This window comes from Euprymna scolopes, chromosome 3 (genome assembly GCF_053919585.1).
Source record: "Euprymna scolopes isolate OS-2025 chromosome 3, ASM5391958v1, whole genome shotgun sequence".
Lineage (NCBI taxonomy): Eukaryota > Metazoa > Mollusca > Cephalopoda > Sepiida > Sepiolidae > Euprymna > Euprymna scolopes.
The window spans coordinates 71,438,752-71,452,167 of NC_136484.1; the positions used below are offsets into that span (position 1 = coordinate 71,438,752).

At 33.8% G+C, this 13,416-nt stretch overlaps 1 protein-coding gene across 2 annotated transcripts in view; it reads right to left on the minus strand.

The window, feature by feature from the left end:
- The window catches only part of LOC145256147 (spindle assembly abnormal protein 6 homolog), a 205,561-nt gene that overhangs the window by 54,475 nt on the left and 137,670 nt on the right, over positions 1 to 13,416 (minus strand). For both annotated transcript variants that reach the window (XM_080114734.1, XM_080114732.1), the window contains exon 2: positions 73 to 133. In XM_080114734.1, the coding sequence (XP_079970860.1) occupies positions 73 to 133 (61 nt within the window). The remainder of the gene's footprint in view (positions 1 to 72; positions 134 to 13,416) is intronic.

Here is a 13,416-nt window from a genome sequence, read left to right on the forward strand (position 1 = left end):
TAACAATTTTAAATAGAAACTAGATAGTGCATGAAACAAACAAACATTGGAACAAGAATAAATTTAAATTACCTTTTTCTGAATTGGATCCATTTGTTGAACCAGCTCCATTTTGAAGTGAAGATAAACCTTCCTGAAAAAGATAATGGAAAACTTTAATTGCATATAAAAAGTATCCAGTAAAATAACATCTTATATTGATTAAGTATCATTAGGGCTGTGACAACAGCATATTCTTTTCATTGTTTTGACTCTTGAGTATATATCAGACAGAGTCGATTAATCAACCGAGAACCACATGTATATATCAGTTAATATTTTATGTTTTTATATAAAAACATAAAATATTAACTAATATATACTCGAGAGTCAAAACAATGAAAAGAATATTCTGTTGTCACAACCCTAATTATTATACACACATAAGACAGAATAAAATAACAAATCATCAAAAAGAACACAATAATAAAGGAAGCTCGTCATGGATTTATGTTTTTATGGTATTAAAAGCAGAGATGGAGTCAGACTATGTCAAAAGGCTTTGGTATGACACCATAATTAGTGTCAAATGCTGACTGACTACTAATAATAGGTTTGTTTAAAAAATACTTTGAGGTATCATGTTTCATGCATTTAGCAAGGAACAAAGGTTATAACTGCAAATATATGAAAAGTTATTTTAAATGTTAAGTTTCAACACATGCATAGTACATGAGATTGGTCATGTGGTGTGGAACATGCAAGACATTTCTGAGGTAGGACAATGCTTGTTGATAGAGTCAAATTAACTATGGAATAATTGGACGAAATTTGGGGTCAGTACACTTTTGAGGTAATGATTATCACCCAAATCTTATTAAATGATTTCATTCAAAAAGGTAATATTCTTTGGATTTGAGCGACAACTAAAAGAACCATATTTGATTGTGAGAAATGAAAAGTGCTCTTCAACACTTGTGTGGAAGAACGAAAGTCATTGGCTGAAGAAACAAGATAATAGGGACTAATATATCAAGATGCAGGTGATAGAAAATTGTGGCGACAACGAGTCAAGATGTCTAACCTAGTAAAGAGAAAAGGGCCACAAAGAGAATAAAATTAAAAATTAAATTAAAATCATGATTTTGAAAATATCTGTATGACAAGTAGAGAGAAAATACTCAAACCAAATGTAATAATTCAAATCACAATTGAAAGACATTTTTGTTTTCACTTCATAACCAAATTATCAAGAAATCATTTTCAAGTCAGAATGATTTATGTTTACAAATTAAAAAGGTCACAAGGATGCATCTACCATTTCTGATAAATATACTTGCCTGTCAACAAATGCTGTGACATACTAGTTTTGAAGCGGAAACCAACCTACATGTTGTGGCTTGGATTTGAGATCCACCTGTTTGTGCAAGATAGCAGCTCATTATCTGAATAATTGTGGAAGAACAGAAAATGTAATACAATTTGTGATTGACTAGCAAATTACAAAATTTGTTTCAGATAAAGGATCAATAAAAAAAACTGACACTTGGAGAAATTACCAGAAGACAGTCAGTCAGTCCAAAAGACAAACAGATGTACTAAAAATATAAGATAGCCACAATGTTAGAACTAGTTGGTCTGATGAATGCAAGCCAACAGACTGCCATTCACCTTGTGATGCTGATTTAATTTCTATATTTCTGCCCATCCCCCTAGGCTTTATCTTCTTTCTGTGAAGAGATTAGGTCGTTGCTAACTGCCTGAAGCACCCCTATTGGAGAATGCAAACTTTGCTGTTCAGGCACTTTTTGTAGGGCAGAGTGTGCTTATCCTAGTGCACCAGCTTTTCAAAACTGTACAGACTTCATGTCAGTAAAGAGGTAAATGATCTATCTAAAATTTAACGCTTAAACCTAAAAAGAAAATTCAAAAAAAAAAAAGCGAAATTCAGAGAATATTGCTTAATTGAGGTCTTATAACTTATAAATTTGATATACTTGAATTTTCAAATAGGTCATACTCATTATGTCTCGTAAAAATAGTGTAACAAAAAAAAGTTAATTGCAAAATATTTATCAATTGGTGTATATTGTTAATTTGTCAGAAATTATACAATCAGTGACTTTGTTGCTGTCTGACATATTGTTCTGTTCAGTCCTAGAATGTCCATCCTCCCAGGCTTTACATATTGAGTAGTGATCAGTTTATTGCTAATCGCCTCAGGCGCTCTTACTGGAGAAGGCCAACTGGACTATTCGGAGTATGCTGGCTTCTTAAGACAACCTTCTGGCAAGGAGATAAGTAATATACCTACCATATTCAAACTTTGATGGACATATGCTCTATTTTATCAGACACCTGTATAAAAATAGGATCTAATATAATGATATTGATTAAAAACAACAATAGTATACTAATAAAGAGATGGCAACATTTGTTTGTTGTAATTTGCCAAAGATAATTACTTAACTACATAATATAAAACAAAAAACAAAAAAAAAACAACTCGGTAAAACTTTATATAAAGTAAAAGCAGAACTTCCTGTGACTTTGTGATCAGGATAGCTTTACTAACAAAAAGATAGATAAAAACAAAAATAAATTGTTAGTGCCTTAGTCACTTATTGAGATAACTTTTGAAAAAAAGATTTTATTTTCAATCATTTTCATCGCTTTTGATATTTAGTCCTGCTAGATATATATTTGCTTTTAAATAATTAGTCATACATACAGCAAGTCGGAGAAGTTTTCACTCTCAGAACTACTACTGCTGCCACTCATGTACACCAGAAAGACTTTCTTATAAGACATTTACTTTTGTAGCATAGTTACTATTATTTCATTTGTCCTTTACTTACTATATATTTTCAATTGAACCACAAGATGTTTTCAATACCTACATCTTTTTATTGGTCGTGCGCTTTTTATTGGCTTATCCATTCTGCTTACCAGAATAAAAGATCATTCAAACAAATATTTTTTTCCAAAATACAAACATTGTGTGCAGCATTTGTTGTTTTGTATAGATTTCATTTGTACAGTTAAAAGTACCTTATTACTTCATTATGCTTGGTGTTTTAGTGTTTCTATTACCTATCTGTTTGTTAGTCTTGGGTAGCAGATTAACATATTTACTATTGTTGAACACAATTTCCGGTGTCTTTATCAACTTGCCATTAACAGTACTAAACAAAAATGACTGAAATGCATCCCTTGTTTCATAACAATTTTGTAATTATTTTGAAGATTAGAAAAAATTAAACTTTCTGTTTACACAGAGAGAGAGAGAGAGAGAGAGAGAGAGAGAGAGAGAGAGAGAGAGAGAGAGAATAGGAAGAAAAGTAGAAAGATTGAGAGAATTAATAAAAAGAAAAGTAGAAAGAGATGTATTTTTCTTTCAAGCAAATAAACTAATTGGATTTACTTTATAATTTTAAAACTAAATTTTATTTCCGACAATTCAGTTGCCTCCAAATTCCTTTCAAATGACAAAGGTGTCAAAGTATTAGGTTGGTGCAAAAATGTTGTTTTTTGACGTTCAACTTCATGTCAAAAAATAACATGTTTGCACCAACCTATACTTAATTTTTTTCTCATAAAAAAAAGTTTGATATATTAACATTTTAACTGCTGCACCAAAAAGATACACCTGAAGAAAGTCCGATTACTTCAGCCAAAACGTTTTGAATATTATAACAGCCAAGATGAAAATAATCATCCGAATAGTAAAAATTATCTGGTCATGTTTGTGTAATTAAACTGTGGTATAAGTCTCATAAAAATCTCAAATAAAAGCATTAACAAAAAACAGTTACACAGACTGACAGTCAGAATATAGATAGTCCATCAGAAAAAGTCATTTTTTATTAACACTTTCGGAAAATTTATTTTAAGAATGTGATAAAATTTAAAGAACACAATATCTGCTTTTCATAGACCCAATGTTAAATAAGAATATTGTGATCTTTATAAAGTTAGATATGCTTATATGTATGTATCTACAGGACTCACACCTAAACTAATTAATCATTATGAATTTTGGAACACAGCTGCTAGGAGTAATAGATCCAAATGTGGACTATTTAGTTTGATCTAGTTTTCTGCAACCGAAGAGAATCTCTCCAAGAAAATTCAGAAATCTGATTGTGAAATTTTAACAATTATTAGATTATCGAAATTTCAGATGGTAAAAAAAATTTAATGGGGAACAATATGGGCAAAACCTTCCATTTTAAAATTCTAATATTTCAGATTTGCATTAAATTTGATAAAACGATTCTAGACAAAGTTTAGTATCCTTATATCTTGATTTTACTCTTTAGGGGACAAAAGTAGTTCAAAACTGTTCAGGGAATTCGTTTTAATTATCCCAAGCTGCTAGATTTTTTTTCTTTTCTTTTTTTTTTTCTTTTTTTTTTTTTTTTACAAATGAAACTGATCCAGAGGAACGTGAATGTTTAAAAACGTTACTAGCAAATAACTATAACAAGTTCTAAATTGTAGAAAGAATTTAACAATGTCAAGAGAATAAAAAGATTAGTGATTTGAAATGGGAGTGGCAAACAGATTTCCTTGATTCAGAATTAAGGAAATGAAGCATAGAAAACAAGATAAAAAAAATCAATAAATCTATATAAAGTTGCAGTTTTTGCCTGTCTGTGTTCGTTTGTTCTCAAACTCGTAAGCTTTTGCAGATAGAAGCCCATCTCCTAAAACTATATTATGAAATTACATTAGCCAGTGTTCTTAGATAAGTATATTTCATTTTAATCAAAAGATATACAACCATGGAAACAACCTAAGTTATTTAGAGTCGGAAACTTATAACTTTTTAACTTTTAGTGAATAATTATTTTTTTTGTTTATAAGAAAATTAACCACTAGTTTTTCTGTATTTGTTGATTGCCTGTCAAATTGATGGTGCAGTTGATTTTGGGTCTGCCCAGATGGTGACGACACAGACCAAGCCATTGTGAGAAGAGAACTTAGCACGACATTGAAGTGATGTACAGTCAGACTTAGCGTTGTGCACGTTTTGTGAGTTCCGAGCATCCGAGTGGTATTTTCCAGTGACCGGTGAGAGTCTGGCCACCCTTGAAGTGTCCACCACTACACAGAGTTAAACATGTAACTACGAGGACTTAGGGTTAGCATACAGTTTTTTGCCGTGTGCACGACCAGGTGGGTTGGATTACAGAGGCCACGTGAGGATATGGGTTAATGGGTGTACGGTAGTCATTGGAACAGCAGTGTAGTAATCATTTGTGGTGGAAATTTGGTATAATTAAATTATTTATGAGGACAGTTCAATAAGAACTTGTTCACATTGGACTTGAAGATGACAATATTGTAGTCATCTGAAAAGCAAACCAGCAGAACAGAGTTCCAAGGTGGGCAGTTCTAGGAAAGAAGGTTTGTTCACTGAACCCACGTTTAGATTTTTTTTTTTTTTTTTACACAGTGATCACCACTTATCAAGGCCCGGAAGCCACTCAGGGATAAGGGTTATTGCAAGTACATTACGTTAGTGTGGATTTCGATTTGGGCACCAAAAGAGAGTAGGGGAAATTGATAGTGTTTTTTGTGAAAGATTGGCAAGGAGGGAGACTATAGATTGGAGCTCAGTCAAACATTTGCCATGAAAATAATGATAGCGCAAAGACAGGCTCGCAATGTCTCTTGTGAGAAAGAGGTTGCACCTACTAGATTACGAAGTCGGTTTGGAACCATGTTGAGGCAGGATAGGTCGCTTAGTTTAATTAGCAAAAATGTTCCTTCTGAAACGTATTTGCTAGTACATGCATGGAACATTGTTGCAATATACGGGCCAGTGCATCAACCACGAGTCTCTTTATTGGACAATCCACAAAAGAGTCTTTAATCTAATAGGAACCTGCATCGTCAACTAAGCTCTAATCCGTCTGATTGCCCAATGTTTCATCTTTATGTTTGTTTTACAAGTATTTAAATGGTATGTGTTTTGATGAATTTGTAGCACTAGTGCCATTTCAATGTAGATATCTTGACCTAAACCAATCAGCAATAAAATCACACGCCTTCACTGTAGAGCCCTCTACTCTGAAAGTTTCTTCCCTCAAAGTGCTAGACTTTGGAATTCCTTTCTGTATCCAGATTTCCCAGCCATACTAATATGCACAAGTTTAAAAGTAATGTGAATAGACATCTTGCTGTTCAACATCCTACTTAGAGTGTCTCTGCAAACATGGTCCCTAATTCACAGTAGCCTCTTGCATCTCTGCAGCAATTTGCCTTGTGGGTGAATACAAGTAAAACTAACATATATTACTCCTCCCTTCAAGGAAGAGATGAGCAACATTACCCTTCCTTGCTTAAAGAAGAAAAGGTAATGTCTGGGAGGTTTGTATTATAATCCCACAACAGCTACTAGAGTACCCTCCCTAAAAAAGGGAGATAATGCTTGGAAGGATAGTATGCTGATCACAGAAAAGATACTACACTATCCCCTCTCCCATAAATTGAATAATCTGTATTCCTATAAATTTTTTTTTTTTTTTTAGCATTAATATTCGTATTAAAACCCCTTTTTTCTACTTATTTAAAAAGAAATACAACTTTGTTATGTATGGGTCATGAAATTGCATTTATCTGCAAAAGACCTAGCTAATTTGAATATTCTTTTAAACATTCATTTTAATTCCCTATTAGTTTTTTTGGTTTGCTTATGAATGATCATCTTCAGTTAATTATGTGTAATTATATTCATGCAGATATTCTACATGATTTATACTTGCGTAATATTTGCATAAAATGTTTATAGTAAACACAAACCTCTTTCTATATATATTTATGTATGCATATATATATATATATATATATACATATATACACACACACACACACACACACATTTGTTAAAATAAAGTTTTGCCTATCAAACTGCCTACCAAACGCCTCTGTCAGTTTTTTGTCTCCAGATATGAAACTTAATATCTAGGGTATTCGAACCTATGCGAAACTTTATATTTGGGTTTTAGCAGAGTAAAATCGGCGCAAAAGTGAAAATGAAATAATGGAATTTGCCAGGTAACGGTCGAACGATGGCATTACAAATATGCATGCGTAACGTAATAGCTATTAGTTCATGTTTTAATTTTTAGCCTTAGAGCAAATATGTCTTCATAGCTCAAGCATTAACATCAAAGGAGAAAGTAAATCCTAAGCTAAACGTTTTGGTTTTGATTCTCGATGGTAGTGCACGAGTCCTTTTTCTTTTAACTTCTTAAATCATTACTATATATTGGGTCCAATATAATAATGAATACGAAATCTGCATTAATGTGTATGTATGTGTGTGTGTGTGAGAGAGAGAGAGAGAGAGAAGACATGTCATGTTACTGACAATGGGTATTTGTTTTCCCACTGAGCAAATTAAGCACAAGGCCAGAGAGGGGGGAAGGAAAGGAGAAAGGGGGACCAGCTCCCCTGACAGGAGGGGAAGGGGGAGCTAGTAATGCTGCCTCTTGGTATATGGTGTTGCCCCTACATGGACCAGAAACTGATTGCCTCCAGAGTAATGATCTTTTAGTGCAGCATCTGTCAGAATAGATACTACACTTTGATCATTGGTATCTATGCACGTTATTGACAATTTAAAAAAAAAAAAAAAAAACAATTCTGTAACAATCAACCCAATAATGCAAGCTTTACTTTCACATTAAACAATTTATGTTAATTCAATCACATAAAAACAATTTTATTAATTGCCACTTATCTTTCATTAAATTAATTTTTCTATTAGCCTTGGCAATCTCTAGTTGGAAAGGTTTCTTATAATTGTTAAAGGAAAGAAGCTTTGTCTGAGTAGCATTAAATCTTACCATCCATTTATGACTCCACTCAACTATAGACTAAGTCATTTTCTAAAAATTCAGCCATTGCCTTGGCTATGTAAAGGTTTTTTTTACCCACATGTTGAGAATAGAGCATAGTGTCATCAGCAAATATACCCATCTCTGGCACAATTTCATCAGGTTCTTAATGAAAATCAGAAACAAAAGTTCAAGGATTAATCATTAGAGTACATTCATGTTAATATCAAACTGTTTGGATGTACGACTATCCAAGGATATTTCTTTTGGCTAGGAAGGATCTAATTATATTAAATATTCATCCAGTAGTACCATACAAAAAAAAAAAAAACTTTTCTGAGAAGACCTTCAAGTTAGACTTTATAAAAGGCTTTAGCTATATCGAGCAAAGCCACCCTCAGTTCATCTCTTATACAGTGTATGGTATATGCATTCAGAGATCTGCAGTGTATGGTATATGCATTCAGAGATCTGCAGTAGAACACGCTTACCTAAATCCATACTGATGGACAGAAGGAAGTTTAATATTTATGAGATGACAAAATATTGCTAGATTGATTAAAAATTCAAAGATTTTAGAGAAGAGCAAGATTAGATTGATGGGACAATAATTTTGAAGGTCAGTTCTTTCACCACAATTCTTTAAGACTTATCACACAGGCAATTTTCCAGCTATCCAGAAAGCAAAACTCAGGAAGGCATTTGCAGTAGATTGGACAGGGGTCAGCTCAGGGGTTTACTATTATAACAAGCATTAGACAAGACTCATATGCTTTGGAGGTATCAAGATTTCTTATGATATACTGAATAAGGAAGAGTGATGATCAGATCATCACATGGCTTCAGTCTGGGAAAATTGGAAGGGAGTGGTTTGTAGAATTCAAGATGGAGTTCAAGATGAACCACTGTGCAAACAGTTTTATCAATCGCTGTAATATTGTGGTTGAATTGTTAATTGTTATTAATCACACTATTGTAGATTTTCGTGAAATCACAATTCCTAATTTCTGTGATTCCATGCATTTTCTGATCATCTTGGTATACTTTCTCTTAGCTTCAGCTTTTACAATCTTATAATTGATGCTATAAATTTTTGTAAATTTATAATTGACTTTTTTTTTTTACAAGGCACGGAATCCACTAGGGGATACGGGTTATTGCGTGTACAGTACGTTAGTGTTGAGATTTGATAAAGTGTCTTAAGGGGGCAATTCATCAGGAATTTGTTTATGTTGGACTTGAAGACATCCAGGTTGTAGTCAGATGGAAAACAGGCAAACAGAACGGAGTTCCACAGGCGTGCACTTCTAAGAAAGAAGCTTTGTTCATGGAATCTATGTTTTGGTTTTGGCACAGATAGAGTGGGGAAAATTTTTGACAGTGGTTTCAGCTAGACGGGTGTTTTTCGTGAAAGATTGGCAAGGGGGGACCAGGGATTGGAGCTCAAACGAGCACTATAGACTCGCAACGTCTCTCCTGTGGGAGAGAGGTTGCAGGGAAGAGAAAAGGGCATCCCCCACTAAGCCACGGAGTCTATTTTGTACTCTGTCAAGGCAGGATAGGCTGTTTTTAGCAGCTCCTGCCCAGATGTGGCAGCAGTACTCCATCCTTGGACGTACTTGACTTTTATATAGATAGAGAATTGCATCAGCAGTCATATCTTCTGGAGCGGTAGAAAGATCCTACTATTTTTCCAGCGACCTTGGCAACAGACTTGATGTACGTATTCCATTTCAGGTCAGGAGTAAAGGTCAAGCCCAGCAGCTTATCAAAACATGGGGCTTCCCCTAGACAAGAGCCATCCATTTCAATTGATGCCAGATGGGGATCAGAGCGTTGATGATGTAAAGATAGGAGCTTGGTTTTAGATGCATTAAAAGTAACCATCTACCTTTTCCCCCCTGCTCAGTGTGCAAATGACTTATTGTAGTTGAATTAGCAGAATGCATACTGCTTCTGAGTAATAACAGCTGCACAAGTCGAAGTGAACCATTGAGGAGAGTTGAGCTTGCTATAGAATTTTTGCAATGGGGACATGTGCTTCTATGGCTGCTTGGACCCAATCAGTCAGCTCATTTGCACACTAAGCAGTGAGAAGAGAAGTTTTACCCCCAAAATTATCTCTGACAGATTCTCAATCTACTCATTCTAAGTATCATTTTGAGTAATGGCTGTTCAGCTTAGGATCGGATCTTTATGGTGATATCAACATTCTCAAGTGGGTTATGGGCATTCGTCACACAAAGCTTTCAAACTGGTGTTCACCCGTTTCTCAAAGGACACAATAATGATCACACACTTCAGTTTTAGGTACCGCATACAGGCAGTGGTGAAAACTTAGGCTGGCTCCTTCAAATGAGCTGCATTGAGCAAAAGATCCTCAAAGAGATGCATTTTTAAAATGCATCAATTATTAACCAACATAAAACGCTTTTTACTTTTCACAAAGTGTCAAATTTGTCTCAAATTGTTTACAATATGGAATAGGAATTCTATTAATTTGCAAATGAGAGGAAACACCCATCTCGTTTTGCGTTCCCTAAATTCTGAAAAATTACTATGTACACACATACACATTTAAGCATTTCTGACTACATATGTGTATAAAAGTTTCAACTCAATGAAAATGAATGCTAAATAAAATCAAAAATTTTCATGCAACAAGAATCCAGTCAGCTACCCCAGAAATTAATTTTACTTTATTTTATTTATAACTTGAAAATCATGGAAACCAAAAATGATACAACGTTCAAAAATAAAAGTCAAAATACAACATCTAAATATACAATGCGATATAAAGTTTTTAGAAATTCATATCATCTTAACCAGACTTGATACAGCAAGCTAACACTTCTCTCGAAAAGAACACTAAGGATTGGGTCAAAAATATAAATTGCACCAATCTAAAAGGATTTCTCCTTCACTGAGAAAGGAGAGGAAAGAAAAAGTAGAGTATGAGAACCTCTTCTACACTTTTCTCATAACTAAAAGACAAATGTTAAATGATTCGTAGTAGAGAATTAATCGGAGACAAGTTGCTGTTTAAGCTACAACAAATTGTGAGGAGATTATGATTAATTTCCCAATGGTATTAGTGCAAGACAGATTTACTAGAATTCGAACTCAACATAGCAGATTTCATTGTCTATAATGGTATTCATTGTATCAATCATGCACTCCCACCCTCCACTTAAAAAGCTAGTGTAATTGTACTCCCCTCACTGTGGAAGGGCACAAGAGACCTCACAAAGCTCAATCTCGTACCATATTTTGCTCTTTTGTCCTTACTGAGTAACAATTGGCACATCACAATCTTTTTATATTCTTTAATATGACTTAAGTCATTAATCCTCTCATGAATGTTTATAGAAAGGCAATGGAGCAGTACAAATCAAGTCTGGGTCGCTTAACACTTTTCGTATATATGATTGGTGAAGCATTTCCTTAACAGAGTGTTGGAAATATACTCAGGTAAAGTAAAAAGAATTAGATAAAATATGATATAAGAAAAAAGTGGCAGAGTTTTATAATATTTACTAATTATTAGTTATTGTAGGTCTTTATTTACTGCCCACCTACAAGTTCTGGATTTGACACAAGGCCAGTTTAATTGTGAAGAAAATCAAACTAACCTCCCACAAAAAAAAAAAAGCAAGTACTTCAGATTGGAACAAAAGTAAAAATTTCCTCAATCTAAAAGAATTTTCCTTCTCTAATGTGATGAAAATGTTAAATTTACTTTTTGCTTGCAAAAAGTTTTCAAAGTATACCAAAGCAAAAAGTAAATTTTACATTTTCATCATAGCTCCAAAACTGGACAGATATTCATTACAGGTTTGTTTCCCTGATCTCATCCCTGCTGTACCATAAAAAAATGCTCTCGTGAGGTTGCTTCAGTTCTCTCCAAACTCTTCAACAAATATCTTAACAAATCTTGCTTTTCATGACTGCTAGAAAATTGCTTCTGTGGTACCAGTTTTCAAAAATTCTAGCAAAAAAACACTGACCCTCCCAATTATGGCCCATTATTATCCTCCTCCCTCTCTTCACCAAAATCTTTGAGTCCTTAATCAAGCATTAATTTACCACCTCCTAGATACTAAACTTCTTTCTAAGCAACAGTATGGATTTAGGCAAGCCCGTTTTACTGCAGATATTCTAACTAATCTCTGAACGTATATATTACACACTGGATAAGGCAGTAACCCTAGATATATCTATGGCTTCTGATAAGGTTTGGCACAATGGTCTTATGAAAATGAAATCATATGGTATTACTGGACGAATACTTAATATAATCAAATCCTTCTTAGATAAGAGAAAAACACAGGTTATCCTTGATATTTGTATGTCAAAACATGACATAAATGAAGGTATGCCACTAGGGTTGATTCTTGGGCATTCCTAATATTCATAAATAACATGATAAAATTGTCTCCGAGATGGGTATATTTGCTGATAACACATCGTTCTATAACACACACAAGGGGAAAACGAATGAACACATATCTAAGGAAATGACTAAAACCCTAGAAAACCAGTGGATTGGGATGGAAATGGATGGAAACATTCAATGTTTCCTTTAGTAATTACAAGAAACCTCAACTACCGATAGCCATGGTTAATAACATCCTACCCAAGAGCTCATTGTTCAAACTTCTTGGCTTAATATTCACAGGCAACAGGAATTGAAACAAATATATGGAGGACATTGCCAAGGTTGTTGCAAAGAAGGTGAGCTTTTTCTACCATCCTAGAAAATTATTCGCACCTGAGAGTATCCTGTACCTCTACAAGGCCACCATTCGTTCATGCGTCAACTATTGTTTCTACATATGGACTGGCATATCTGCTATAAATCTCTTGTTCTTAGACAATGTTCAAAAATGAATTGCCATCCTAATAGGTCCCACACTATCAAGCAAACTCCAACCTTTGTCTCATCACCGAAATGTTGCATCCCTGCACCTGCACCTATTTTACAAGTATTTTAATGGAAATGTGCTCTGACAAACTACAAGCACTTGTACCCCATTTATGTAATCCCCTCGACTAACCGGAAAAGCAGCAAAATCCCATCCCTACACTGCAGAGATCCCAAGATGCTGAAAAGCTTTCTACTCAATTAGTTTCTTCCCTCAAACTGCTAGACTTTAGAATTCCTTCCAAGGTCCCTGCTTCCTTGACTGTACCGACATGCCGAAGTTAAAGTGTAATGTGAACAAACATCTCGCTACTCAACTTCCTACATAGTATCCCTATAAATTTGACCTCAAATAGTAGCCCTTTATGTCACAGTGGCTTGTTTGGGGTGAAATCACTGTAAAAAAAAAAAATATATATATATATATATTGTAGATATTCCATGATGACAAATGAAACAGAAAGAAAGCAAAGCTATATCATGTTTGTTTTGTCAATGCTAGCATTAAAATTCCATTTTTCATATGTGAAAGAAATAAAATAAAAAGGAAATTTCATTTGTAATTATTAATTTGAAATGAATTAGTTTAAAAAATGTATCCTATATGTAGAAATATATAAATATACAAAACTTTATAATATATATATATATATATATATATAT